We start from the raw sequence: 25,120 nt of genomic DNA, 5'->3' as shown, positions 1-25,120 counted from the left end.
AGTCACAAAGTTGTAGGTAGGATAGTAAAAAAGATTATTTCCCTGCCTTTTGAAACTTAGCACATCTGTAGCAAAGGGTGAAGGAAGTGCCGGCAGAGGAAGCAATCCATCAGCAGAGGTAGCTGGGCATTGCCTCGTACGGTTATTAGTTGTTATTCTGCTGCCACGCTGTTATATGATGCCGGAAAAGCCGCGATAGTTTTTGAAAAGGGTTTTCCTGTTGCCTCTCCCTGTGATCCATTAATTGATTTCTGATTATTTGGTTTAAGATGCTGGAAACGAGCCATCGGAGCAGTAAGTGAAGTAGCTGGAAGCCAGACTTCATAGTGTTTGATATGCTCCAAAGTCTAGCACTCTGAAAAGTCAGGCTGTCACCTTGAGATGGCTGTCCAAATGGAGAAGAGAAGGTCTTGATCTGACTCTGCCCTCGTTCCTCACTTGTAATGGGGACTTTTTCACTTCACAGTTATGCTATGAAAACACCAATTAATGCTTGAATTAGTTGAGTAGTATGGTGATGAGTGCAAAGAACACTCCTTACTCCACTGCATGTGGTGATAGAGCCTGGGCTTTAGAACAAATAATGCATCTGGTTGTGCTTTGAATAACATGCAGGAAATGGTATTCAATAGTTTCTTGTTCCATGAGCAGCAGGACACCCTCTCTGCTCACTCAGAAAGGAGTTTATCACCAGCTGGAGAAGGAACCATCTTTCAGTTCATACTGGGTGCTACCCTGCGGGATCAAGGTGCTGAATTCCTGTAGCCAAATCCTTATACATTGGACCTACCTTTTGCAGAATGCATGAGCATTTTTGCCAGAGAGCATTTCCCTGTCCTCACTGTCAAGCTCAGGTAGGAAAACACACTCTACAGTGTTGAAGTAAGCTGTTGTCTTGTGGACAGCTGGGTTGTCATGCAGACCATCCACAGGGAGCAATGCAACCTCGACTTTTGTCACTAGAGAAGTGAACCCCAAGGGGTGACAGTCCTGAGCCAACACCAGGGTCTCTAGCAGCCTACCAGGATTACAGGCAAGGCTGTGATACAGCCTGTTAGCAGGTGTGTGTGTTACCATGTGGTTTCCTACCTGAGACAGGTTCTGAAATGATATCGCTAAGGGGCAGTAAAACAGAGACCCGGGCAGTATGTGAAGAGATTAACTAGACCATCTGTTTTCTTCAAAATCATCACTGATACATGCATGTACACCCTTTGTTAAAACTTCCAGGAATAGAGATTTTGTATTTTCCCTTGACAATCCATGCTCACTTAGGTTTTAAAGCTTTTCCAGATGCTTAACCTAGCTTTCCACTGCCGCAAGTTAAGCCTGTTATTTCTTTATCTGTATTTACAATAGAAATGCTGACTAGTTTACTTTGCTTGTGCTTGCTTCAACTAGTTCATGTTTGGAAGCTGTTAGGCCCTCCTGAGGTCTGCATTTCACAACATCTGCAACTTTTCCTTCCCATTTTTCTTGATCAAAAAGCAATTACAGCTGTGAGTGTATAATTTCAGGTTTTTCCACCCCCAGTACATGTCTGTGCTTGGATGCCTTTGCATTTTAGTGGTGCTGATTACTTAATTAGATGTGCAATTAAGACATTGATTATAATTTTCCAATTTTATGAAATATCAAATCCTTATGTTTCGGATGCCAGTAGGAGGCACAGGGATGTAATTTGAAGGAGGAAGCAGCAGAGGGAGAGTTTTCTCTGCTATAATGCTTCCTCACTGCCTGTTGACCTAAGGTGCTCAAGCTGACTCTGGTTTAAAAGCCAGGATAATAGCTGTTTTTGGCATAGGGGCAGCCAGCTGGTAAAGTTTTTGAGTCAGCTGTGTTGCAGAGGGCAGCACAGATTTACTAAGAGTCCATCTTCTACTTCTTGATTAAAAGTGGAGAATGACAATTCAGCTAGAGAAAGGCTCCCGTGCTTTCGGATGGGCAGCCAAAACCCAGGAGGAGCTTGGGGGGCATTCAGTTGTTTTCAGGAGCAAATTTAAGGAAGGTTTTGTGTATGTTATTACTGAGGCACAAGGAGACAATGCTAGCCGGAGCCTGTCACCTGAGACAGCTTTGCTTTAAAGTCTCTGATTTTGGAGGCTGGTCTGGGCTGTGGTGAAGCGGGGTGGGCACTGCCTCGGCGGTGGCTTCTGAAAGGAACATGATGTCTTGAATGTAAGGCCTGTTTGTGCCATGGAGTGGCTGGAACTTACTGGGTGAGGCATAAAATAGCCTTTTCTGTGAAGCACTGCATTTTGTATTTGGTTTTGAGGAGTGTGAACATCCGCATGTAACAAGAAAGGGGCAAGCAGTTTAGCCTGTGCGTTTCAACGGTTTCCTCGCATCCCTTAGGAAAGGCTTCGTCTGTTGTTGCGAGCGATAGCGATGAGTATAGACAAACCAAGTGGAGGATGACTTTAATCTGAGCTTTTCTGACGTTACGACCAACACTCCCTTAAGGATTTGCACCCTAAAAATCACCATGTTCAAATAGATCTGTTCTAGCCCCAGGGGTGGCAGCAGCAGGGTCAGGGGGATGGAGCTGGAAGGACTCACAGCAGACGTCTCTAAGGTCTCTCATCAATACCTGCTTGATAAAGATTGGCCTAAACTGTGAAGTGTAAAGATTCATAGCTCTGCGAAAATGTTAGTGCTGTTATCTAATTTTTTCATTAACCTTATAAAAGTTCCACTACTTGAATCCCACTACATTCTTGGCCTTGGAAATATCCTTTACTCTCAGGCTATGTGAAAGCCTTTCCTTCTATGAGTTCAGAAATGTTCCTGTCTCAGGGTTCAGCAGACATCTTTACAGTCAAATAATGTTAACATCTGGAGCGTAAACATCTTTCATATGAAGACAAGCCAGTGGTTTGGTCTCAGCTGTTCGCAACAAATGGACTTATGTTGCCTGTCTTTGAAAGGTAACCAGTCCTAGTACCTCCAATCTTTAGCAGTTTTTTCAACGTGTCTGTGCTACTATTGTTGTCTTTCTGTCAACATGGGAGGAAAAAAAATATCACTTTTTCACGAGCGAAAACTTCTGGGAAAGATTGTTTCCTTCCTTTTCTTCAAGTGCTTCAAGGCCAGTGTTGGGCAGTTACCAGTTTCCAGGGTGCTGTAGCAGGGACCTGTGCTGTTGTTCCCTCTGGAGCTTGCAGGTTGCCCTTGCTCCTTGCCTTATCCTTTCCTAAGGGGAAAAGAAAGAATCAGTGCTTAAAGAAACTTGCTCTTTCGTCTTAAGCATATATTTCGTAAGTGTGTTCTGGAGCTATTATAATGACAGAATCGTAATGACAGGAACCATTGACAGGGTAGTTTTAAATGCCTTGAAATACACAGTCTTGTCTCTTCCAGGGTTCTATCTCAGCATCTCTGTTCAGGTTGTGGTGATGCACAGCTCCTCAAAGCCTGGTATTCAGTGAGGGCTGCTGTCAAACAGCAGGACATTGCTGCCTTTTCATTAACATTTCAGTCTTTAGACCGCTCCTTGATTTGATCTTCTTGTGGCTTTGAAGAAGATAATAACTAGCACGTTTTCACTGCTGAATCAATTGATAAACTTTACGCTGGGTATTTGAAGTTTCAAGGTCTAATGCAGCTCTGAACCCAAACTATCTTACTGACAACCTTCTCTTCAGGGAAATGTGGCAGGCAGTTTCATTTGGGACAAATGACTTTTATTTTTCCTCCAGTGAAACGAATAAAAAGTTATTTTAGAGAGCTCTTGTGTCAGAGATGTCTGAGGCCATTAAACCTGAGTGTGAGTTGCACAGTTTATCCCTGCTGTTCCAGATAAGCTCTCTCCATTGACTCTTTCCCTCTTCTGTCTTGACTTTTTCCCCTTTTATGTCTTTATTTCATCTCTCTCTGTTATGTTCTTATCCTCCAGTTTACATATCTCCTCAGTTTTGTGCTTTCCCAAGAGCCAAGACACTAGAAATGTTCTTCCTGCAGGGAGAAGGAACGTGAGCGTGGTAAAGGGAGGAGCAGGACGTGTGCTCGAAGCGTACTCATTTTGCTTTGGTTAATCCACTCGTGCTCGTGAAGGAATTGCTTACTTTTACAATTTTATCAGCAATTCAGTACTTCACAGGAAGTTGGAATGAAATAGATAATGAGGATTAAAAAAGAAGAAAGGGTGATGTATACCTCGCAGACATCAAAGCATTTGGCCTATATAGCTGAGCCTGGCTTTATCAGTTTTAATAATTCCCTGCTGGCTCAACCTAAAATTAAAATCTGTTGGTGAATTAAAGAATCGCAGTAAGAAGTATTTAAATTTTTAAGTGGAAGTTTATTTCTCTAGTAGAAGGCAAATAACTCAATGCTCTGAGCCTTAAGGTAAAGCACACTCTCATAGGCTTTTTTTAGATGCAAGTTGTGCCTATTTTCCCAATTCTGAATTATCTTCATTATTTCAGCAAACAAAACATCCCTGAAAATCAGAGCCTTTCTCAATATCCTGTCTATTAGGTAAGGGGTTTTAAATATTTGAAAGGTACAGTCTTCTTTGCTTCTGAGTGCACTTGTGTTTTGTCTTTTCGTAGCCACGTTTTTCTTTCTAGCTCCTTGGGAACTGTGGTGAGGACTGTGATGCTGTCCAGCACTTAATTGCTCATGACCTCCATCAGTGATGTCTCACGTCTCTTACAAGGCAGCCATGGGAGTACTAGGAGTACTGGGATTTCATGTGGCAGTGCTTGGAAATCTGCACAGGCTGTTCGGATCTCAAGAGCTGTGGCTGGAGGATAGTGCTTGGCCCCCGTGCATGTTTGGCTTGGGTGTGCTACTGTCTGATGTTGATGGGCAAGGACCAAGGAGGGAAGAGATGTGAAGGACAGAGGCAGCAATGGTGAGACTACATTGGATGGATGCACATTGTGGTGGGGTCTTTGGAAAAAGTAAGGCATGTGGAAGCCTGGGAGGCTGTCTTAAGTAATGCTTCAGGTGCTAACAGAGAGTTAATATAAATGAGAAAGTATTGTCTGATAGATGCTTAATAATTTTTTTTATACTATTGCTGTAAGAGAGACCCCTGGCAAAGTCTTTTTTGTCTTATTCATGTGCAGAGCTTTGAAGATGCAAAGTGCCGCACAAATCCTGGATTGCATTTTTATTCTCTCAGTTGGGCAGTCTTCATCCTTATGTGGATGAATTTGATACGGAGCTTCGCCTCTGAGCTCAAGTGCTATAATTGGTGTGTTCGGCAGCAATCATCTCTGGTGCAGCAGAGCTCAGTGCCCTCCGTTGGGTAGGAGCCCTGTCGTCCTGGCAAGGTGCAAACATATAATGGAAAACTTGGGGTCAGACTCTTAAAATCATTCAAAGCTCCAGCACTCCTGAAAATCTGACCTGTGGGCCCTGCCACAGAAAGAGCAAAAAGACAGAGGGTTTTCTGGGGGATACGAGTGACCAAAGAGGAACGCCAACCTCACAGGAGGTCTGAAAGGAGGTCAGTGGCCTGATTTCTGTGCTGTGGCTGCACGTGGGAAGAGCAGGGGGCTTACTGTTCACTGGTGGTGCTGCTGAGACAAAGTACTGAGAGCCGTGGCATTAACCTACCTGTATGCACAACCTGTGCTCACATCCATCAAACAAGTGAGCTGGTGGGAACACCGGCATGGTTGTCGTCATCTGACACTTCAGCGGGGTCCTGGGATGGAGCTGTGGGATCAGGGGGTAGAAGGTGGCATGGAAAATATCCCACGCAGCGCGGGCAGCTCTAGTGACATAGTGACGCTTATGGAGGAAGCGGTGAATAAAAGTTGATATTGGTGTAGGTAAGAGATTGGAGGGGAAGTACCATTCACAGCAAGGCTGGCTCACGAGGAGGTAGGAGGTATTTGAGCAGATGGGACGGTAGTGGCATTTCCACAGCTAAGTCATATAGGCCTCTTCAAAAACCCACCCCACACTGCGAAAAGACTGTTTTGAAATATGCAGTGAGCTGTCCTTGAGCAAAACCAGGAAATGTGCACAGCTCCCATACACTGCCTTTGGTGCTAAAGGCAGAGAAACAGCATTTGGGAAGGAGGTGGGTGCTTGTGTTGGGTGCATAAAGAAGGGAGACAGGATGAAGGGAGCATTTGTGAAAGGGAGGATGTGAACGGGGACCAACTGGCCAGGAAGATTTTCTTAGCAGCAGCACGTTGGATGCCCCCGAGGCAGCTTGTGGGGCAAATGAAATGGTGCCTGTAATTCAGGCAGTTCTTGCAGGATGAGTGACTGCTGCTGCTCGCTCCCAGGAGAGAAGTGTCAGTACAACGTGAGTGAATCTGGTTCTGTGCACAGCACTTCTGCAGTCATTCTTTTATGTAACAATGTGACTTTTATTTTTGGGAAACGCGAGATCAACGGGTGCTCAATCCCCCACACTCCTAGCAGAACCGGTGCAAGTCCTCCTTGGAAACTGGATGCGATTCATTTCGATGAGGGCATCGCTAAATCTCGTGGGTTAGCCAGGGAGTGAGCTGGGTGATATAAAAATAAACATCTATATCAGAGCTGAGCAAAGAGTCTTCCTGGAGCTGGTTAATTACGTTGAGTCCTGGGCTTTTTTCCCCAGCCCCCCTGCTCCGCAGTCCTGCAGGATGCCAGGAGTCAGGCACAGCGCTTTTCCAGCGCGGATCGGCACGCTGCGCTGCGCTGCCTGCTCTCCCCGTGCCGAAGGAGGGCATTTTGCCTTTAGTCAGATTGGCTCCATCCGTTCGTATTTCCTCCTGAATGGATAATAAAGTGGGGAATCATTTCGAGGCGAGGAGTGTTGGTGCGCGAGCGGAGCGGGGAGGCTGCGTGTGTGAGGAGCGAGGCAGTGAGCAGCTGACGAGGAGGAGTAAAGTAGCAGTAGCTGCACAGCTTTCTCTCTGCCTCTGAAGTACAATATTTTCTGTTGAGTCACAACTGAAGAGAAGGACAAAGTTTTAACTGTACTTGGTACTGCCTGACAAAGGGAAAAGATGCGCTGTGCTGGTGAACTGAAGAATTCCTCTTGAGGGATACTCCTGGAAGCTGACAGGATTTCTGCAGTTTTGGCTTTTACATTCGTTGGCTTCTGCTGCTTTTTGGATTTTTAGTAGCTATTTGCATATTTTTTTTTTCCCCTTCAAAACATGCATTCAACGTTACGTGATTTCTTATCCTAGTGCTGCCGTGGAATGGAATACTTTCGGTGCCTTTAACGTTTCTTCCCCCAGTACCTGCGATGGGACACCAACAATATGTTGATAATCTCCATAGTGAAAGTTCATTATGTGGTGAACCTTTAACAAGATTAGGAATCCTTCAGGACTTGTCTTTTCTATGAGAACAAGCTGTTGTATTCTGTAGTTTTCTATTCTATAAATTTCCTTTACATTTTAACCTTTTATTTTATTTTGAAGCAACGAGGTAAGTGAATGATTGGAACAAATGAAGTGGCTGGGTATAAACTGCAAGCAGGCAGCAACCGAGGATAATTGTTCTTTATTTTTAGAGTGGACTTTGTGTGTGTGTTTACTTCAGCAATACAGTAGCTCCATTGGAAGCTGACTGGATTTAAACACGTGCTTTGAAAAGACAATTTACTTTTAGCATGTTCATTTGTATGCTCTGTTTCTTAGTTTTTATGTTCAACTATTAGGCACTAATTGTAGGTGTCTTAATAGCTGGTATAATTGAGGTTGTGTCTGTTTACTTCTCATACTTTTGTGTTAGAAGGGTTTGTATCTCAGCTGGAGTTTGACATCAAAATCACTGTGTGAGGAAGAGTTAAAGGGAAAGGGATTTGGGGATAGTTTAAATTTGATCACTTGAAAAACAAATAGCTTGAGCATAATTAAATGACTGGTTTGATTCTTCCTTAAATGTCACTTAAAACAGGCTTGCTTTTAACCCGGAGTATTTGTCATTGGCCTGATCTCCTGTGCTGAGGAGCTTGTGAGCTGATGAGCTGAGATGGAATGACTGGCATGCAGGAGCGATGATGCTGTACAGGCTTGTGAATCAGAGCAGATGGTGTGACTGTTTCAGATATCTTTTCAGTTCCCATTCCTTTTACATGGGCAGCTTTCTTTTGCTAATGGAGCGAGCCTTTGGGGGATAAACAAGGCTTCATACAGAGCGCTAAGGTCTTCTGCCCTCAAGATGAAAAGGAGGAAGCTTATAGAGGTAAAGCTCCAGTTTTAGCCCGGGAGGATTTTAGTGTTGGTTTAGCAGCATGAGCTGGGAAACCCTAATTATTCCGTCAGCTGCCTACATTACCTTCACCCAGCCTGGCTGAACGCCACCCGATTGTCTGCTCTAAAGGAGCACAGGACAGGTCAGAAACAGTGAGCAAGATCATGTAGCACCAGTCTGTTCCACAGCTGTGCTAGCACTGCCCTGGCAACTCACGCTGGAGCTCCTAACCCGTCACCCTGCGCTGGTGAGTGCTGCCTGTGCCTGCCCTGCCTGAGCATCCCTGGGAGCTGGGGCACTGTTACCTGCAAAAGCAGCTCCAGATCTCCTCAGCAGGTAATCGGAGTTTTTGAGAAAATTCCTAGGATGAGTGTTTCCTGGTGGTTCTGGACAGAAATGCAGCACTTGCAGAGTTCACACTTTTGCTTCAGCTCTGGGTTATAAATTGGATTATAAGGAAAGGTACAGCATGTTCTGTTTCTGTTAGTCAGGGCGGAGCTCTTAGCATCCATCAGCATTTTTGTTATAGTGCACGTAAACCCTATTTAAACCAGAAGTAGCTGAGCTCTTACCAGCAGTGCTGTCTGTCTACTCTCTGGTTACAGGCATCTGAATAATCAGAAGCCTTTCCCCAAAGGCTAGCTGGCACTTCTGCAGTTCCAGTCCCAAGGCCAGCCAATTTACCAGCGTGGTCCAACGTTTGTGTTTCAGTTCTTGGTGCTGGTTCTTTTAAACAAAAATTGGTTCTTTCTCCTGGCTCATCTGTTCAATATAACACCTGGTTCTTAGGATCCTGATTGGGGAAAAGTCTTTTCTAAGGAACAGCTAGTGCTTCAGGTTGTCGTAGGTAAACCATTTACTGATAGATTCAGCTGTGTACAAAATCCCCATGCTCTGGAAATAAGGGGGCTACTGAATTCAATTGCTTCTCTGTTTGCTTTTAAGCTGGTGATAGCTACTGCTCTGGTTTTGTAGTTGCTGCCAAGGAGCAAAGTAACTTTACGTAATAACAGTCCATTATCCTCTTTACCTATTTCCCAGCACAGAGAGGTCTCAGGGCTAGGTAGGTGCCTTAAACTTAGCTTGCTTCAGGCTAGTCTCAAGCCCTGCATTTCTGCATTTGGCAGCTTCCAGCCTATGCCTCCTTCTGCACTCGGGGACAACCTCAGTTTCTTTGACTCTGCCTCTGGATGCTGCCTTTACCTGGCTGCCAGGTGACAACAGTCCTCATTTGTTGCTGCCACCAGTGCATCGCTGTGCCAGCCATGGCTGCTTCGGGCTCTGCAGAAGCTGTGGTGAAAGGATGTGGCTGCAGAGGGAATGAGCATATCTCAAGGAACAGCCGTGCTCCCCAGTGCTCCCAACATCTCAATCCCTCCCCATCTGTGCTTACAGAAGTGATACTGGGTGGGTGACTGACATCAGTCCCATTTCACATGAAGCCGAGACACTCGGCAATCTTTGTGGTGTCCCCTATGTTTGCTAGGGGGTATTATGGCAGTGTGTGCTGTCTCTTTGCTATACTACATAGCAATACTTTTTAATTAGATGAATTTAATTACATACTGGTTTGCAACAGAACTTCTTACACTGCTGAATGCACTTGCAACACTTTAATTGGGTGTATTATCATAATACTTAGTGATTTTTAGTGTTCCTTCACTTTGTAGCTACACTGATAACTTGCTGGTACAGCAAGAGGTGGTTTTTGCCTCAGTTGAACGGCCTTGTACAAAGGGTAAGAAATAACTGCGATGTGGGAGTTGCAGAACCGTGTAATTCATTCAGCCAATATGCAGTGTTCCCCAGGGCAGTTTTCCACAGTGAGGGTGACTGACTGGCCAAATCTGACCTTTTGTCACATCTACCAAACTGCTTTGGAAACCTTTCAAGTGTGTTTTTTCTAAAATGTGACAGCCAGGAAGACAGGCTCTCGTTGAAGTATTCTGACACATTTTTTGTTCAGCTTTATTGACACAAACCTGTAGGTACAGGTGAAACCTGGAAAACATCATTGGAAGTGCTTCAAAATTACGGAAGGTTCTACAAGCAGGGCTAGGATGTGGTTTCACAGTTCACACAGTAATTCCTGAACAAGAACCTGAGTTGAGGCTTGGCTGCAGAGGGGTTGTGAAAAGGTTACCAAGGGTCTGTATAATATCTTAAAATTAAAACAATGTGAGCAAAGAAACTGATTTTGATCCTGTTAGAGCTACTGTCTTTTCCATAGCATGGATTAATTTCCTCTTTAAGGCACTGTGAAGTACCATGTGTCTCTTCTGCACCTTTTGGCAGAAATGTCCTGAGGTGAATGCATTTTTCGAGGGTATGTTTTGTTCTCTGGTCCTGCTGCTCTTCACCCAGGTTCGCTCAGCTCAATACCTTCTTGTTCCGATCATTCACGCCCGGACTCAAAAATTAGTGTTTTTGTGAATTATCGGGAGAAGGTGTGAAAAGACACGCGTTCTCAGAAGCAAGCAATAGTGCCATGTTTAGGTATGATCCAACCCAAAATTAAATCTAATTATGTTAATTAGAAAATTGCATGCTCACCTCCAGAAGTTATAACATCAGCAAAGCCGGCGGTAACCTTTCATATCTCTGTCAAGCCTTGTTGTTAGGATTCTTTCAGCAATTAATGTGTTTAAAAATGTTATAATATTCCCAGGAAGAGACGGTGTTTCAGCATGCAGAGTGCTGGGGCGATGTTGCTATGGCAGCCTTAGCTATGATTTCTTTCTCTTTTTAATGCCAAAATATTTTTTTCTCTCCTCTGAATATCCTGCATTTTAGTTATTGCTATTCTTACTGTTTAAATGACTCTTTATAAAGTGGCAGGACCATATATCAGTCATTTTATTGCTTTTCCTATTGTAATTGTTAATACCAGTAATACAATATCACTTTGTGTGGAAGATATCGTAAATGTAACCTAATCCAAAAAACTCCACTCAGTGCCATGAGTTGATAACCAGAGAGGCTGCTGTGAAATGTTTTTGATCCTAGTTAATTGGGGTTTTTTTACCTATTTGCTGGTACCTCTGAACATCACGTCTGCCCTGGCGTTCCAGCACCCTCTAAACATGATGGTGTGAGGTAAAGGTGTCTCAGTATTTCTCTTGGTGTGAGGAAAAGCAGATAGCTGGTAAAAGGGGAAACCAACCTCATGTGGGTCACAACAACCCCAGGCAGCGCTACAGGCTTGGAGAAGAGTGGCTGGAAAGTGCCTGGGGAAAAGGGTCTGGGGGTGTTGGTGACAGCAGCTGAACATGGGCCAGCAGTGGCACAGGTGGCCAAAAAGGCCAACAGCATTCTGGCTTGTGTCAGGAATAGTGTGGCCAGCAAGACCAGGGCAATTATCGTCCCCCTGTACTTGGCACTGGAGAGGCTGGACCTTGAATCCTCTGTTCAGTGTTGGGCCCCTCACTACAAGAAAGACATTGAGGTGCTGGAGAGAGTTCAGAGAAGGGAACAGAGCTGGTGAGGGGTCTGGAGCACAAGTGTGATGAGGAGCAGCTGAGGAAACTGGGGCTGTTCATCCTGGAGTAAAGGAGGCTGAGGGGAGACCTTATCACTGTCTACAGCCACCTGAAAGGAGGTTGTAGCATGGAGGGTGTTGGTCTCTTCTCCCAAGTAACAAGTGATAGGACGAGAGGAAATGGCCTCAAGTTTGCCAGGGGATGTTATCCTAATATTCTAACTGGATATTATGAAAAAATTCTTCACAGAAAGGGTTGTCAGGCACTGAAACAGGCTAAAAGATATGTAGATGAGGTTCTTAGGGACATGGTTTAGTGCTAGAGTTAGGTTAGGTTATGGCTGGCCTTGATGATCCTGAGGGTCTCTTCCAACTGAAAAGATTCTGTTATTCTATTCTATGATTTCTTTTAGCAGAGGTTTGATGGACAGAGGGGTAGAGCTCTCCCGCCCTGTTCTTGTCTGCAGCCAGGCAGTGCTCTGTGGGGCTGGAGGCACCACAAAGCTGCTGTTGTTCTGAACCACCTTTGTCCAGTGACTCACACAAGTGAAGATGCTGCTCAGAGCGGGTTGCAGCTGAGTCTCCTCTCTCTGCTGAGAGCCTGACCTTCCCCAGGGTGCTGTAAGAGTAAAGTATGACTGATCACCAGTTGATGAGTAGAGATCTTATAATTGAATTATATTCCTTCATGGGATTTCTTGTGTTTGTTTTTTTTTTTTCCTCACTTTTTGATGCTGGCATTCAATGATTTTGCTCTTGTCATCATTACGAATCTGCATGTCAGGAGGAAAAGTAACTGTTACCCGTGTGTTACAAGGATATTTCAGGAGTGTGCCAAGGTAACAAGCTGTGCGGTGTTTGTGGTAGTTCACCTATTTCCCCTGTTTAAAATCTTAATATGTCAGTATTGTCCTCATGGGGATAGCAAAACAACCCAAACATCCCCAGGGAAAGCCAACAATGTCTTCCTCCTGCTTTGCTTGAGCCTGGCTTCATTTTGGGAAGCGAGGGGATGTAGAAATGATGTTCCCTGTGCGTGCTGCTCTCCAGTCTGCACACCCAGAGATAGCTGTGCTGAACTGAGCACGGGGCTCTCCTGGAGAGAAGCGCCGGCTAAAAAGGCAGTCAGAACAAAGCTTGTGCAGTCAGTCAGGGCTTGCGGTATCTGGCAGGATACCAGGATGCAAATACTCTTTCTTTATCGACTTGATTTCTTGTTATGTGTTAGTGTGATTCCTGGAGTGATTGTGGAAGAGGACTTCAGCAAGGATTCGCATCCAGATTAGAATTTTTTCCGCCCCCTGCCCCAGCTGGTCGTGCATTAACTTCTATTATCACTTAGCCTGTCTGTGCTATGAAGAAGCATGACCCTAACCCAGGCAACATGAGAGGGATCTTTACAAGGGCCAAGTGCCTGCAGAGCACGGGTTCTGGAGCAGTGGAAGGGTATGGGGGCGCACACACAACCTGCAGTGGGGAGGAGGAGCGCGGGGCTGTGGCAGGAGGTGCTGAGCACCGTGGGGCCAGCCCACAGCACGAAGAGGGCAGATACCCAGAGCTCCAGGTCTGAGCGTGGGTCTGGGCTGGCAGAAGGCAAGGAACAGAGGGAGGCAGACTGAGAGAGACGTGCGGAGAGGGCGATGCTCTTACCTGCCTCCCGGCAGACTGGTAAGTGGGCAGTGTTTAGCTCTTTGGTGGAGATCTCCATTCGCTTCTACCCACGGTAGGGAGAGGTGGAGAGGCTTCCCCCTGAGCTGGAGCTGCCATCCTCGTGTTCTGCTCTGGTCTTGTCCCCAGCCTGGGAAGAAACAGTTTCTCTTTTGGGGCAAACTGGAAAGGTGTCACTGGTATTTAGAATCAAAGATGTTTTTTTGAAAATCTCAAATGAAATAAGCATTTGTGTGTATCTATAATATACACAGATACATATATACCACAAACACTATATATATATACATAAAAATGATGGCATTTTAGAGTTTGCCCTGAGCTGCCTGCTTTGGAACGGCTGCAGCCCTGCAAGTTGAGTGTTCAGCAGGAAAAGGCGTTCTCCATAACAAACTGCTGCAGTCAAGTTTTGCATCAGACAAAGGAAATGAGAGCGAACTCTGGTGTCGATTTCTTTTTTTCAAGCTAAAATGATCATTAAGCCCCTCTGGTGCCCGGAAAGCTGCGTTCGGAAGGGAGTGTGGTGAACACTGAGCTTTCTGAGGGAATCCTTGCGCAAGCACGTGCAGGCTTTTCTTCCTAGCGCTTGGGGTTCAAATATGCTGGAAAATATTTGAAATTAGCATCTCTGTTTGCTGCCCTCAAGCAGCACATATAGTGAGCCACAACTTCTTGGCTGCCATTGAATTCAGCTGCTTGCTCTCTGATGGACTGCTTCTTAATATTGATACTGAAGTGTTTTTCTGGTGTTAAACACCAGTTAGCTGCTCAAGTGAAAGGTAAACTGTGTAAGTGATGGAAGAAGAGAGCCTGAGCTCACATTTCTGAAGTCAACACTGTTCCATGAGGGAGTAGTTAGGTAGGAAAGACATGAAAAAGAAAACCTGTTCTTAATGGACAAATGGCCTGAAAATTCTATAGAATTAAAACTTGTTTTCTTTAGGAAGCTGAAGTGAAACCAAAAGCTCTCACTAACAGAACAATGCTGGCGGTAGTGTAAATGGCAGTCAGGTGGGGCTCGAGGGCGTATTATGGAGGGTTTCTGCACTGCAGCAGCTTGCGATCAGTGCAGGTGGGGAAACTTCAATGCTTTGAAAATGGGAATCACTGAGGTCTGACAGAGGCATTGGGCGAAAGCTTCTGAGAGCTCTGGAGCTGGTCCTTGGGCAGTAAAATTGCGTGGAGAGAGTTTGCTGGGCCTTAGATCAAGGCCTCAATCCAGTGCGAACAGACCTACTGTAGCGTTCAGTTCTCTGCTTAGCATGAGAGTGTGAGATGTTTGCAGTCAGTGCCTGGTCCAGCACTTTCCACTGGGAGACATGTCCTGCTGGGCCAACATGCAACCCTCTCTGCAGAAGACTTCAGGGTTGCAAAGGCAGTGTTAGGAGAGCCGAGGTTACCAAACCTCAAAGAAGGTGGGAAGGAAAGCAGCATGAAACATCTTCGTATAAACTGTAACACATTAGCCTTAAAACAGCAAAACCAAGGTTAGAAGCCCTCATTCTGTTCCTTGCAACATGGCAGGAAACCTTCTGACGTAAAGCTGGATGCACTTGGAAAAATTTAAGTTAGTCTGAAAGCTGCATGTGATGATTATATTAGTGCACTCTGGAGCTTAGGTTTTTTTTTTATTAAGAACTACTTAATCATAAAAATGAAAGCAGTTACGACAGGTCTTAAACCAAACAAGAACGTGAGAAAGAATATGTGCTTCAGCAGCAGGTCCAAGCTGAGCTGTCAAAGCTGTGGGGATTCTGCAGTTACCTTGGCTCAGAAGAACCTCTGTATGGGTCTCTGTCTGCCTTACTCTGCAGGAAAAATCTGATTGTGTGTTGCTTAGAAAGTACAGCAGTGAAGACACGCGACAGTTTTGAGTAGTTAACATAGTAATTTTTTTATTTTTATTTTTCTCTTTACAGAGGGGATTTAAATTGGGAAAATGATCCACTGCAAATTCTTGAGGGTTGGAGTAGAAGTGATGTGCAGAATCTTCATGTTGTCAGCTCAGCCTGTTCGTACATATGCTGAGTGTGGCATATTTAACTGCAGGTTAGCTTGGGAGCTTGTAAGCTTTGAGGCTTTTTGGTTGTTTTTTTTTAGTGTTTGGTAGCAAAATATTAAGATAAAAAACTAAAATAGCAAAAAGGTTTTACACTTAAAATCTGTCATCCAGTCTTCCTGCCACTTTACATTGCTCTGTGCAATTCTTGTGGGATAGCTGGTACTGCGCCAAGTTAAACTTGATTTCTGCTTTGGTTTGAGGCAAGAAAGGATGAAGATTGTGTGCTTGAAAAGAAAGGAAATGTACAGGAATGGATTCCCTAATAATTGTCAGAATTTTGTGTTCAAGGGGGTAATTAAATTACACAGTGCACCTTTGCCAGGAGCTCATCTTTGAGTAATTTGCAAACCTGTTAGAAAAAGGAAATGGCCACAGAATTTATCCCTTTTTTAAAAACAAACAAACGAACAACTAACTTTCTTGGATAGAAGAGTGAGAAAAGAGCAGTTATTTTGACAAAGAAGGACCTGATCTGGGAAGGTGGCCAAAACCAAGATGAACTCTGTACACTTTAAATAGCACATCCTCTTTCTGTCTGCTTTTGTGTGGATGCTATTTCTTTTATTCTGCTGCTTAAGTTACTTTGGCTATTTCTGTCTGAACCAAACTGTAATGCTTTTTCCCCTCTTTTGGTAGCTGCTTCGTGACAGAATAAAAGCTGGATGTGAGTTGTGCATTGGGAAGTGATTGATGTGTGCTTGTGCAGCTTGTAGCACTATGAGAAACACGGGTGCAGCTGCCGATGATGTTTACTAGAAGTAGATTGAAAAGGCAAGAAAATGAAATTGCACTTCTGCACACAAAACCTGTTGTAAAACTGTGGGGCAGGAAGCAATTCCGGAAGCAAAAACTCCATTTGTTTCTGCGGGACAAGATGAAGAGGCTTCTCCAAGGCCAGGTAGATGAGAACCCAAACCACTCTCATCACTGCCAGCTCTCCCCGGTGGAGATCGAGACGGACATGTTCGTTTGCGGGATGAAGAGGAACTCTGCGAGCACTGAATTTTCCACTGCTGGAGGGGACTTCCATCAGGATGAAGGACGTGATTCCAAGGGAGGGAGTGAAGTGTGCGTTGGTGAGGTGGAACTGAACTGGGATGGCTATGTAAAAATACCGTGCTCTGTTCAGCAGAACAAGGTGAATGTGCAGGGCAGTTCTTCTGATGGCGTGACGCAGAGCTCTGCTGACAGGAAGGGCAGAGTGTCCGAGGGGCAGGACCTTTCTTCCCTGAACGTTACCATGGGCTGGAGGGAGGCAGCCGAAAGGCAGGGGTGCTTTCCCCAGGAAAAGCCCGCTGCATACAAGAGTCGCAGACGGCAGTCGAGAGATCGCTCAGCTGATGTGGTGGATTACATCGTCAAAGAGCTCCAGGGAATAAGCCGCATCCAGACAGAGATTGCAGAGCTCCGACAGCACCTCACCTTGATTAAAGGCTCTGTGGATGAAGTCTCCAGCTGTGTGGATACGGTCTTGAGCGAGATAGAAGGCTTGCAAGGTGGTTCTGCTGGCAAAACCCAGGGTACACATGCTCGAGAACCCAGTAGGGAGGTACACAAGGAAGAACCAGTATTATATTTTTATGGCATCCCAGAAGAAGATGGCGAAAACACGCTAGAGCTTATCTGCAACTTCTTGTCTGAATATCACTGTTTCAATGGTATCCAGTGCAGTAAGTATATAAAAGATGCTTATAGATCAGATATTGGTACAGGCAAGCCATTAACACCACGACCAGCAGTTGTGAAACTTGTCAGTTGTGAACAGAGAGACTTTATTTTACAGAAGTCTGTCCTTCTGCAAAGCTCAGGGGTCCGGATTGCTACCAGTGAAGAGCAAAAGCGGCAGAATGGCCAGAGGGGCCGCAAAATGGATTCAGTCTCTTTGCAGCCTGGGTTCAAGAAAAACCATCGCAACTCGGTGAATCCTGATGCAGCTCAGCGAACTGATGCAGTTGGTCACCCTCAAACTGACTCATCCCAGGTGAGGTGTAAAAGCACGAGCAGGAAAACACAGTGCGTAGGGGATAAATTTGATTCTGTGCAGAAGTCAACCTTGACTAAGAAAAGCAACTCGATACCTGAAACTGGGAGGGAAGCGCAAACAGTAAGCTGCAGCGAGCAGCATTCAGATGAGAATGACAGGCACCAGGCCCCTTGTGAACCTCTACAAAATGCGCAGGTGACCAGTTTGGCCAGATCAGGTGATGGAAATTACTGCTGCTCCTCTGACTCCTTGGGCCCTGCGGGCCATATGTGTGCTTCAAGCAATGGTGGTGAGCACAGGCTTGACACCAAAAGTGTCACTGAGAATAGTTCTTCCCTTCTCGATAAAGTTGAGGGCATAACTGCAGCAGAAATTGAAACAGACTGTGATACCTCATGCAAACTTACCAGTGCGGAGAAAGTTGATATTCAAAGAGAAGATGTTTCTAGTGGAGTGACAACCATTAGCTACGATCATACAACAGATGAAATGGCTGATAGTAGTGACAGCTTGAAAGATATGATCCAAATGGACCTGAATGATCAAGATCCAACTGATCAGGTCTTTAGGGACGTCCTGGAAAATTCCCAGTATTTCCTTGACCATTCCCAGGATAACATTGATCTTGTAGACATGAAGTTTTACACAAATAAGCTTGGGAAAGCTATTCATCACTTCAGGTCTGCTCTGCAGGTGGTGTTTCACAAACTGGAGACGAGCGATTCCGAAATCCTTTTGGAAAATGATAGCGGATTGCAGATGGACGATGACAATACGCTTATGCTGACCAGTTCAGGTATGTGTGGCAGCTCTGACAACTTTGCAGAAACCCCTCCTAGTCAGTCCTCCGAGAGCCAGGCAAACACAACTGCCAACAGCGAAACGTCTGCTCAAATGCAGTTTGTTCCTTCCAGCCTTTCCTCTGTTCCGCATGAGCCTCCTGTTTCCAGTTTGATGCCATCATCCGACTGTGAAATCCGCGCTGGGCAGCACTCCCTTCCTGAGGAGCTTGGACCAGATGTGACCCCTCTGCCCGAGCAAGCGAAGGAGTGCAGACCCATGAGCCTTGACAAGGTGTGCGCAGAGACCATCTACCTGAACAAATGCATCAACAATTTCAAAAACGTGCTGAGGGAAAAGAGGCAAATGCGTAGGAGACTCTTAAAAGAATTAGCGCAGGAAGGAAACTGGATTTCTGCAGAGGAAACAAATTCAGGTAAACAAAAAAAAATATTTTAAAGAACATGAAAAAATGTGATATTTGTGCAGTGGTAACCAACACCTCATTCTGTGGGTGCACAGTTTATTAGAAGCTGTGAGTGAATAGTTACAAAGGCAAATACATATGCTGTGTAAGAGTACTGACCAAAAAAAAATCCTAAAATTTATTGTGTAACACACTGAAATGCAAGTTAACAAGATTCACCTCTTTTTATTTTTTCCTCTTTTTTTTTTTTGAGAGAGGGAGATTTGCAGTGCATCTTCAAAATAGCAGGTGTTAGGGTTTTTCGTCATAATTCGTGACTTGGTTTCTTGTTAAATATAATAGCTTTGACATGTGATTGCCAAGTGTGCAGTTGAGCTATAAGTAGCCAGATTTACAGTTTCAGGAGTTGAGTGGATCCAGACTTCAAGTGGCTCCATCACGAAGTGGGAGTTCTCAGTGTTTAATCACTGCTAGATGTTATCCCAGTAGAGACCTTTAAAAATAAAAGTAAAACAGTTGAGACCTGTGTTTTGGTGTTGTTTCCACAACTTGTCCACGAGATGAGAAACTTTCCATTTATGTGGAGCTACATCCCGTATTGCCAGCACAGATAACGAAGTGCTTGACCACAGCAGATGTGGAGAAGTGCTGGTTAAGCCATTCCTGAGGATGTGGGAGGTAGAAATGACTGACATATTAGAATGGGCCACATTTAGAATAGGCCATGGTTTGGTAAAATAAAACCTAACCTTGAAATATAGGTCCATCTGTCCCCTTCCTCTCCAGGCAGGGACAAAACTTTCTCAGTGTCATCTCTGTCCAAATCACTACACAGTTAAGGGAAGAGGGCTGACAATTTAAAGAGAGGTAGGTATTGGAGCTACAGTGTTAAGTCTTCACATCCTTGTTCTAAGCCTTCCCGTACCAACTATTTTGTTCACTTCTTGCAGTCATAAAACGTAGTCAGAATAATCAGAGTGCTCTTTTTTTTTCTCATTGAAAGAGTTGTCTTACTCTAAATGTCTTTTCCAGTGACTGTGAAGAAACAATCTGTCAATTTGTATTTGACTTCTGCACCAGTGACCTTCTCAGTTTGGCAGATCATAAAGCTTTTAATCAGCTCTTCGCTTTCCTATGTTGTAGTTCCTTAGTGTAGGCTTGATTGAAACAATAGGTTTTTAATGAGTGAAACACTAGGATTTGTTAGCAAGCTTGGCACAGATACGTGCGTATTTTTGTCTTTCAAGGGAATGTTTAGATTAGTAATGTGCAGAAAGTACAGATGAAATTGTTTTTAATTCAGAAATCTATTTTTGTTATTTTTTTCCTTTTTGATTTTTTGGGTAGTGTTTGTCTAGTGCTCAAGTCCTGGACATGTGTCCTAATTTTAGGACCTGAGGGAGCAGACAGTGGTTTGGATTAGCATTTGCCACAGTGCAACAAAAATATTGAAAACCTGCTTCTGAAAGCGAGATGAAGCTGTTCATCTCAGCAGAATTTGAGCAGGACAGACATGTCCACAAGTGAGAAATAGCCAAAACAGGAAGATCACAGCTGGAGTTTGATGCCTTAGATCCAGCTCCAGTATGAACAGGCATCCCTGAACATCATCTAGTGATGGGACAAAGATTTGACTTTGTGTGACACTTGCCCAAAGGCGCATCTGTACGGTAGACAGGACAACAGAGGCTACAGCAATAAGCATGGGGTGAAATCACGATGTGGGAAATGTGCTCCGAGAGACAGGAGGTGTCTCAAGGAATCAAGGGTAGTGCAAAGCGCTGGGTAAGGGATGAGAAGTAGGACAGAACCTGGAAGAAACCCTGGAGGGACCATCAGGGCCATGCAGGGGCACTGGGCAGAGGTGACCTGCCTAGGGTGGAGGTCGAGGGACACAATCAAAGCAGCAGCACTCGCAGAGAACAGAGCAAGTGTGCAAGGAAGCGGTGGCTGAATAAATACTTGGCAGTAGCCGGAGCGAGAGAAGGGGCTGACAGTCTTGCCAAGGGCTGTAGAGCAGGACAAAATTAATCATATACTCATTCGTTTTGATATAGGGTTGTTTTGGCACTGTACTCAACATAAAGTAAGTGTGAGCCAAGTTCTTGTTTTCTTCCTTTGGAAAAAGCGTCATACTCAGAATGCAATGAGAGATTGTTGGTTTGTTTTTTTTTTCCCCAGGCTGCAGATGAGTATTTATGTCTTACTTGAAAAATATGATTTGTTCTTAATAGGCTTTTAACTTCCTGGGTCAGGTCCACTGAAAACTGAGTTCTGCCTGCTAGCTTTTTGGTTCTGAGCCTGAACCACCGTATTACTCATGCCTGCTTGAAAGTTCAGTTCAAGGTATTTTATTAAATGTGTTTGGCAGCAGCCTGCAGCAAAGGAATGGATGATAACTTTGAAGGTGTTGGTAAATCTGTGTGTTTTGGTGAATCAGAGATGATGCGCTGGCATAAAGGTTTAAATTATTTATAGTTGTACACAGATGCAAATTACTAGAACAATTTAGAACCTGGCAGATGCATGTAAATAATTCTTGTGTTTAATTTGAAGTCAAAAGAGAAAAAAAATAAAATATCCCCTGAAAATCTGAGCAACCTTTCAAAATTTTAATTTGAGAAAAAGGAGGGGGAAAAAGGATAAGATGGAGATAGTTTGACTTTATTTTTGTTTAAAATAATCCCTGAAATGGTAGTGATTTTTGTAGATGTAAATGGATTGCTCACAAGTGTAAGGGTGGAAGAATTCTGTGGTTGGGGTTTAGTGATGTTATTCAGCATTGGTGATGCTGTGAGCACACCTGCTGTAATGAGACATAATCAGAGGATTTTAAATCTTTGTCTGCAGTTGCTCAGAACTTCAGCAAACTTTATATTTGGCCTGAATCTGTCCCTAGCAGCTGAAAACTGAAGGGGCTTAGAAATCAAACATGTGTATGGAACGTAAGCCAAAATAATATTATTTTTTTCTTTGAAAAATGAATCTAATGTAAGATTTATTGCTTTGCATTTGTGTAAAAATAAGTTTGACCTACATTGAGAAGCTCTAGTGCCCTCAGGCCTTAGAATTTGGCAATGCTAGTCTGTGTCAAGGATTTTTCCATGGCAAATCAACCCCAAATGAGCGAAGTGAATAAGCTTTTGAGAAATGCATAGTTTGCATATGCTCGCTGGTAGCTTGCTGCAGTTGAGCTGTTGCGCTGCCAGGGACTCCATCTGTCCTCAGTGTTTTCCAGCCGGGGGCTAAAGCGGGGCTTTCCCTGCTCGGCACGACTGGGAGCTCTGGCAGACCTGAGAGGGGACACGAGTCCAAGTCTCCTGCATCTTCTGCACTCAGATACTTCACAGGAGACATCAGGGAGGAACCTGGTTCAGATGCAAAGCAGATAAATGAACCAAGAATGAGGGCAGTCTGGGTCTGCCTGGGACACACTGAAGCAACTCCAGGGATCAAGTCAGGAGGGACTGGTCTTGGGTTTGAAGTGTTTGGGGTGACTGTGTGAAAAGGAGGAGAAAACCAGAGAACCTGCGGTGGAATTGGGGCTGCCTGGGTGGGAAGGTTTTTCTTAATAGAAGGACAGGTAGAAGGATGGTATAGGAAATCACTTTCGAGGGGAACAGTCAGGAGCATCTGTGCCCAAAAGAGCCTGTTCCCACCTGAGTCTGAGGGGGACACTGGGCTTTCTCAGCTCCTCCAGGCCAGCAGGTGTGTGCAGAGGTGATTGTCAGAACACGGCACTGCTGCAGCACCGGCTCTTACACAGAAGACATCAACGGTGAAGACAAAGGGTGAGTGTCAGGAGGATGGAGCCAGGCTCTTCTCGGTGACAGCCAATGATAGGACAAGGGGCATTGGGTACAAACTGGAACACAGGAGGTTCCACCTAAATATGAGAAGAAACTTCTTCACAGTGAGGGTGACAGACACTGGAACAGGCTGCCCAGGGGGGTTGTGGAGTCTCCTTGTCTGCAGACATTCAAACCCACCTGGACACCTTCCTGTGTAACCTCATCTGGGGGTTCCTGCTCCATGGGGGGATTGGACTGGATGAGCTTTCCAGGTCCCTTCCAGCCCCTGACATTCTGTGATTCTGTGATGTCCTGCTGCTCGTGGTATCTCCTCCGTTAGCTCACAGAGAGGCCTGCAGGCGGTCCAGAGCCTTTCCTCCCTGATCAGGATGCATGCGGGCATGTCGTAAGGTGGAAAGTAGGCTTTTTATTTTAGCTGCAATTCAGCACTTCATTTGCTAAAGTAATTTGACTTCTCCTTAGTGACTGAGTTAAAATAGCTTTTCTGTTTTCCTGTCTTAGTGATTGTATGTGTGTAATTACACCCATATACACAGTAACTTCGAAAACTATTTTAGCTTTTAAACCAATTTGAGTGGCCCTTGTTGCCATGAAGATATTCCTTCCCCTCCATCTTTCATATGTAAATGAATAATATGATTCTTCTATGCATTCTATGATTCTTCTTAGTAAGATTATCTGTTTGGAAGACTTAAAAAGTGTCATGTCTGTACGGGAAGTTTTGAGTATGACTCTCATATAACTTTACTAGCCTTGAAGTTTCCTATCCATAAACATGAGATTTACTGTAGGTGGCTTCTGGATACTTTTTTTTTTTCTCAAAGGAGAATTGCCTAGATCTATAAAACCAGAAAAAATATCTTTTTTTGCATTATGGTATTTGCAAAAGCAAAATGTGTTCCGTGGGAGCGACCAGTTTCCTCTGAACGGGCAAAATGTACAGGGGGCGAGGAGGGAAGCGGGGGGGGCGCTTCAGACGCAGGCAGTGGATGCAGTCTGGGGGAACGGGGGACCCAATCTGTTCCTCTCTGTAATAAATACAGGTTCTCTTTTCCAGTGTGGTGAATAGCAGCTCCAATTCTGCATTAAGACTACTTAAAATTCTTGAATTAACAAAGCAGGAACTGTAACTCTAAAAATCAGCTCTCGAAAGCATATGTTCTAATGCATGTGCAGTTATGGATGAAATTTGGTTAGTTTAACTCAAGATTAATTGGTAGAGATTAATTAACTGGTGCATGTCCCAGGAAGCACATGGGAAAACTCTCCGCTGCACAAATATTTTATCAACTTGCAGCAAATGTTTACCCCACTTTTCTGAAATCATGTTACAGAGCTCATGGCAGAAATCTGGTCTATTAACTTTTGTTCCTCTGCTTCTTCTCTGTTTCTCTTTTTTATTTTTGTTTTATTTCTTTCCTTCACAGAAGGAGGTAGAGGAGAGCTCCAGGTTGTACATGTTGTCCCTTGTAACCAGCATCTCTTTCTGAAACTCCTGTGTCTGCATGCCTTGTCTTTGTGTAGCCAGTGGCTCCCGCTGAGGCGCTGAGATCCAGTTTAGCATGTTATGGTTGTCAGAGGAATTGTTAACCCTGCGTACGAGTCTGTTCAGTGCGTATTACATTGTATAAAGAGGAAAAACATGAACGCTTGGAGTGATCTCCTCCCTTCGGTGCTCGGTGGGGTGTGTGTAATGTGCACAGGCACCACGTTAGCAGAGTACAAGTCGTTTATCTTGTCGTTTCTGGTTTTCTTCTTTATGCATCTTGTTTAAACCAAGTATTTACTCATTTTTCCTCAGTTGTATTATTTCATTCCATGTCTATCTTGGTTCATATACTTATGCTAATCAAATTCAAAAAATACCACTGTGGGCTATAATAGTGAGGTTAAGCAAGGCTGTGGATACTGGGCAGTGTCTGCTGCAGATCCCATGCCTTTTTAGCAGGCTGCAGACTGCACTTTGCTTTGAGCAGGGCCTTGCACCTCCTGAAAAGGGCAGGACTTTTCCCTCAGTGCCTACAGCTATTGCCTCTCCACCCATGGACCATTTTCCTCTCTGTTTATCACACTGTGAGCAACAGGTAACTACGCATAAGAGGATATCCACAGAGTTTTTCTTCTTGGCTGCTGTGTAACATATAAGTTTGTGTTTGCAACTGTACCTCATACGGAACAAATTCTGTCTCTTGAATTCTCAAATTTTGTATTTTCTGGAATTCAGTGTGGATTTGGTGCCTGCTGTGCTTCTGCCTCTCCCTGAGCTGTATGAATCCAGATAAATCAGCTCCCTGGAGCAGGCTGAACGTTGCATGGCTTTTGGGCCTCCATACAGATCTCACCCTTTAAGTTTGACGACTTTGCATTTCTAAGCTTTATTGGCTCATATATTAGCAGTTTTGTTTCATTCTTACTGTAAGTGCCTGGCCATTAATGCTTTGTCAGGAATGCAGAGATATCCAATGTCAAATTCTGTCCTTTTCTGGCTTCAGTTGAAAAATGCTGCAGCCTCCTTTAAGCCGCTCATCTGGCATCTGGAAAACTGGTACTGGAAGATTCATCAGGTGGAAGGAGCTTCCTTAGGGGCTCTTCGGTCATTCTTTAAATTGATATTGTTGCAGAATACAGTGAATTTAAATTATCCCTTCTCTTGCTGCAGCTTTGGATTAATTGTGAAATGTAGAATACTTGAGTCATTGAAGACATTGAACCAAGTAGTTTACATGGGATGATTTCGTTCATTCTGATT

The 25,120-nt window shown here is 44.4% G+C and overlaps 2 protein-coding genes across 2 annotated transcripts in view; both read left to right on the top strand.

Moving 5' to 3' along the window:
• Positions 1 to 25,120, top strand: part of LOC308052116 (protein unc-13 homolog B-like) — a gene marked incomplete at its 5' end in the record, with an annotated part of 218,768 nt that overhangs the window by 99,234 nt on the left and 94,414 nt on the right. The window lies entirely within an intron of this gene.
• LOC308052168 (uncharacterized protein) lies at positions 16,243 to 18,591 on the top strand (the record flags this gene model as incomplete). Its single annotated transcript, XM_080362977.1, has 1 exon — positions 16,243 to 18,591. The coding sequence occupies one exon, from the start codon at positions 16,243 to 16,245 to the stop codon at positions 18,589 to 18,591; it is 2,349 nt and encodes a 782-aa protein (XP_080219103.1).

Source organism: Nesoenas mayeri, assembly GCF_963082525.1.
Source record: "Nesoenas mayeri genome assembly, chromosome: Z".
Taxonomy (NCBI): Eukaryota; Metazoa; Chordata; class Aves; order Columbiformes; family Columbidae; genus Nesoenas; species Nesoenas mayeri.
Note: the sequence above shows the minus strand (reverse complement) of the source record. Positions and strands in the feature narration are given on the sequence as shown.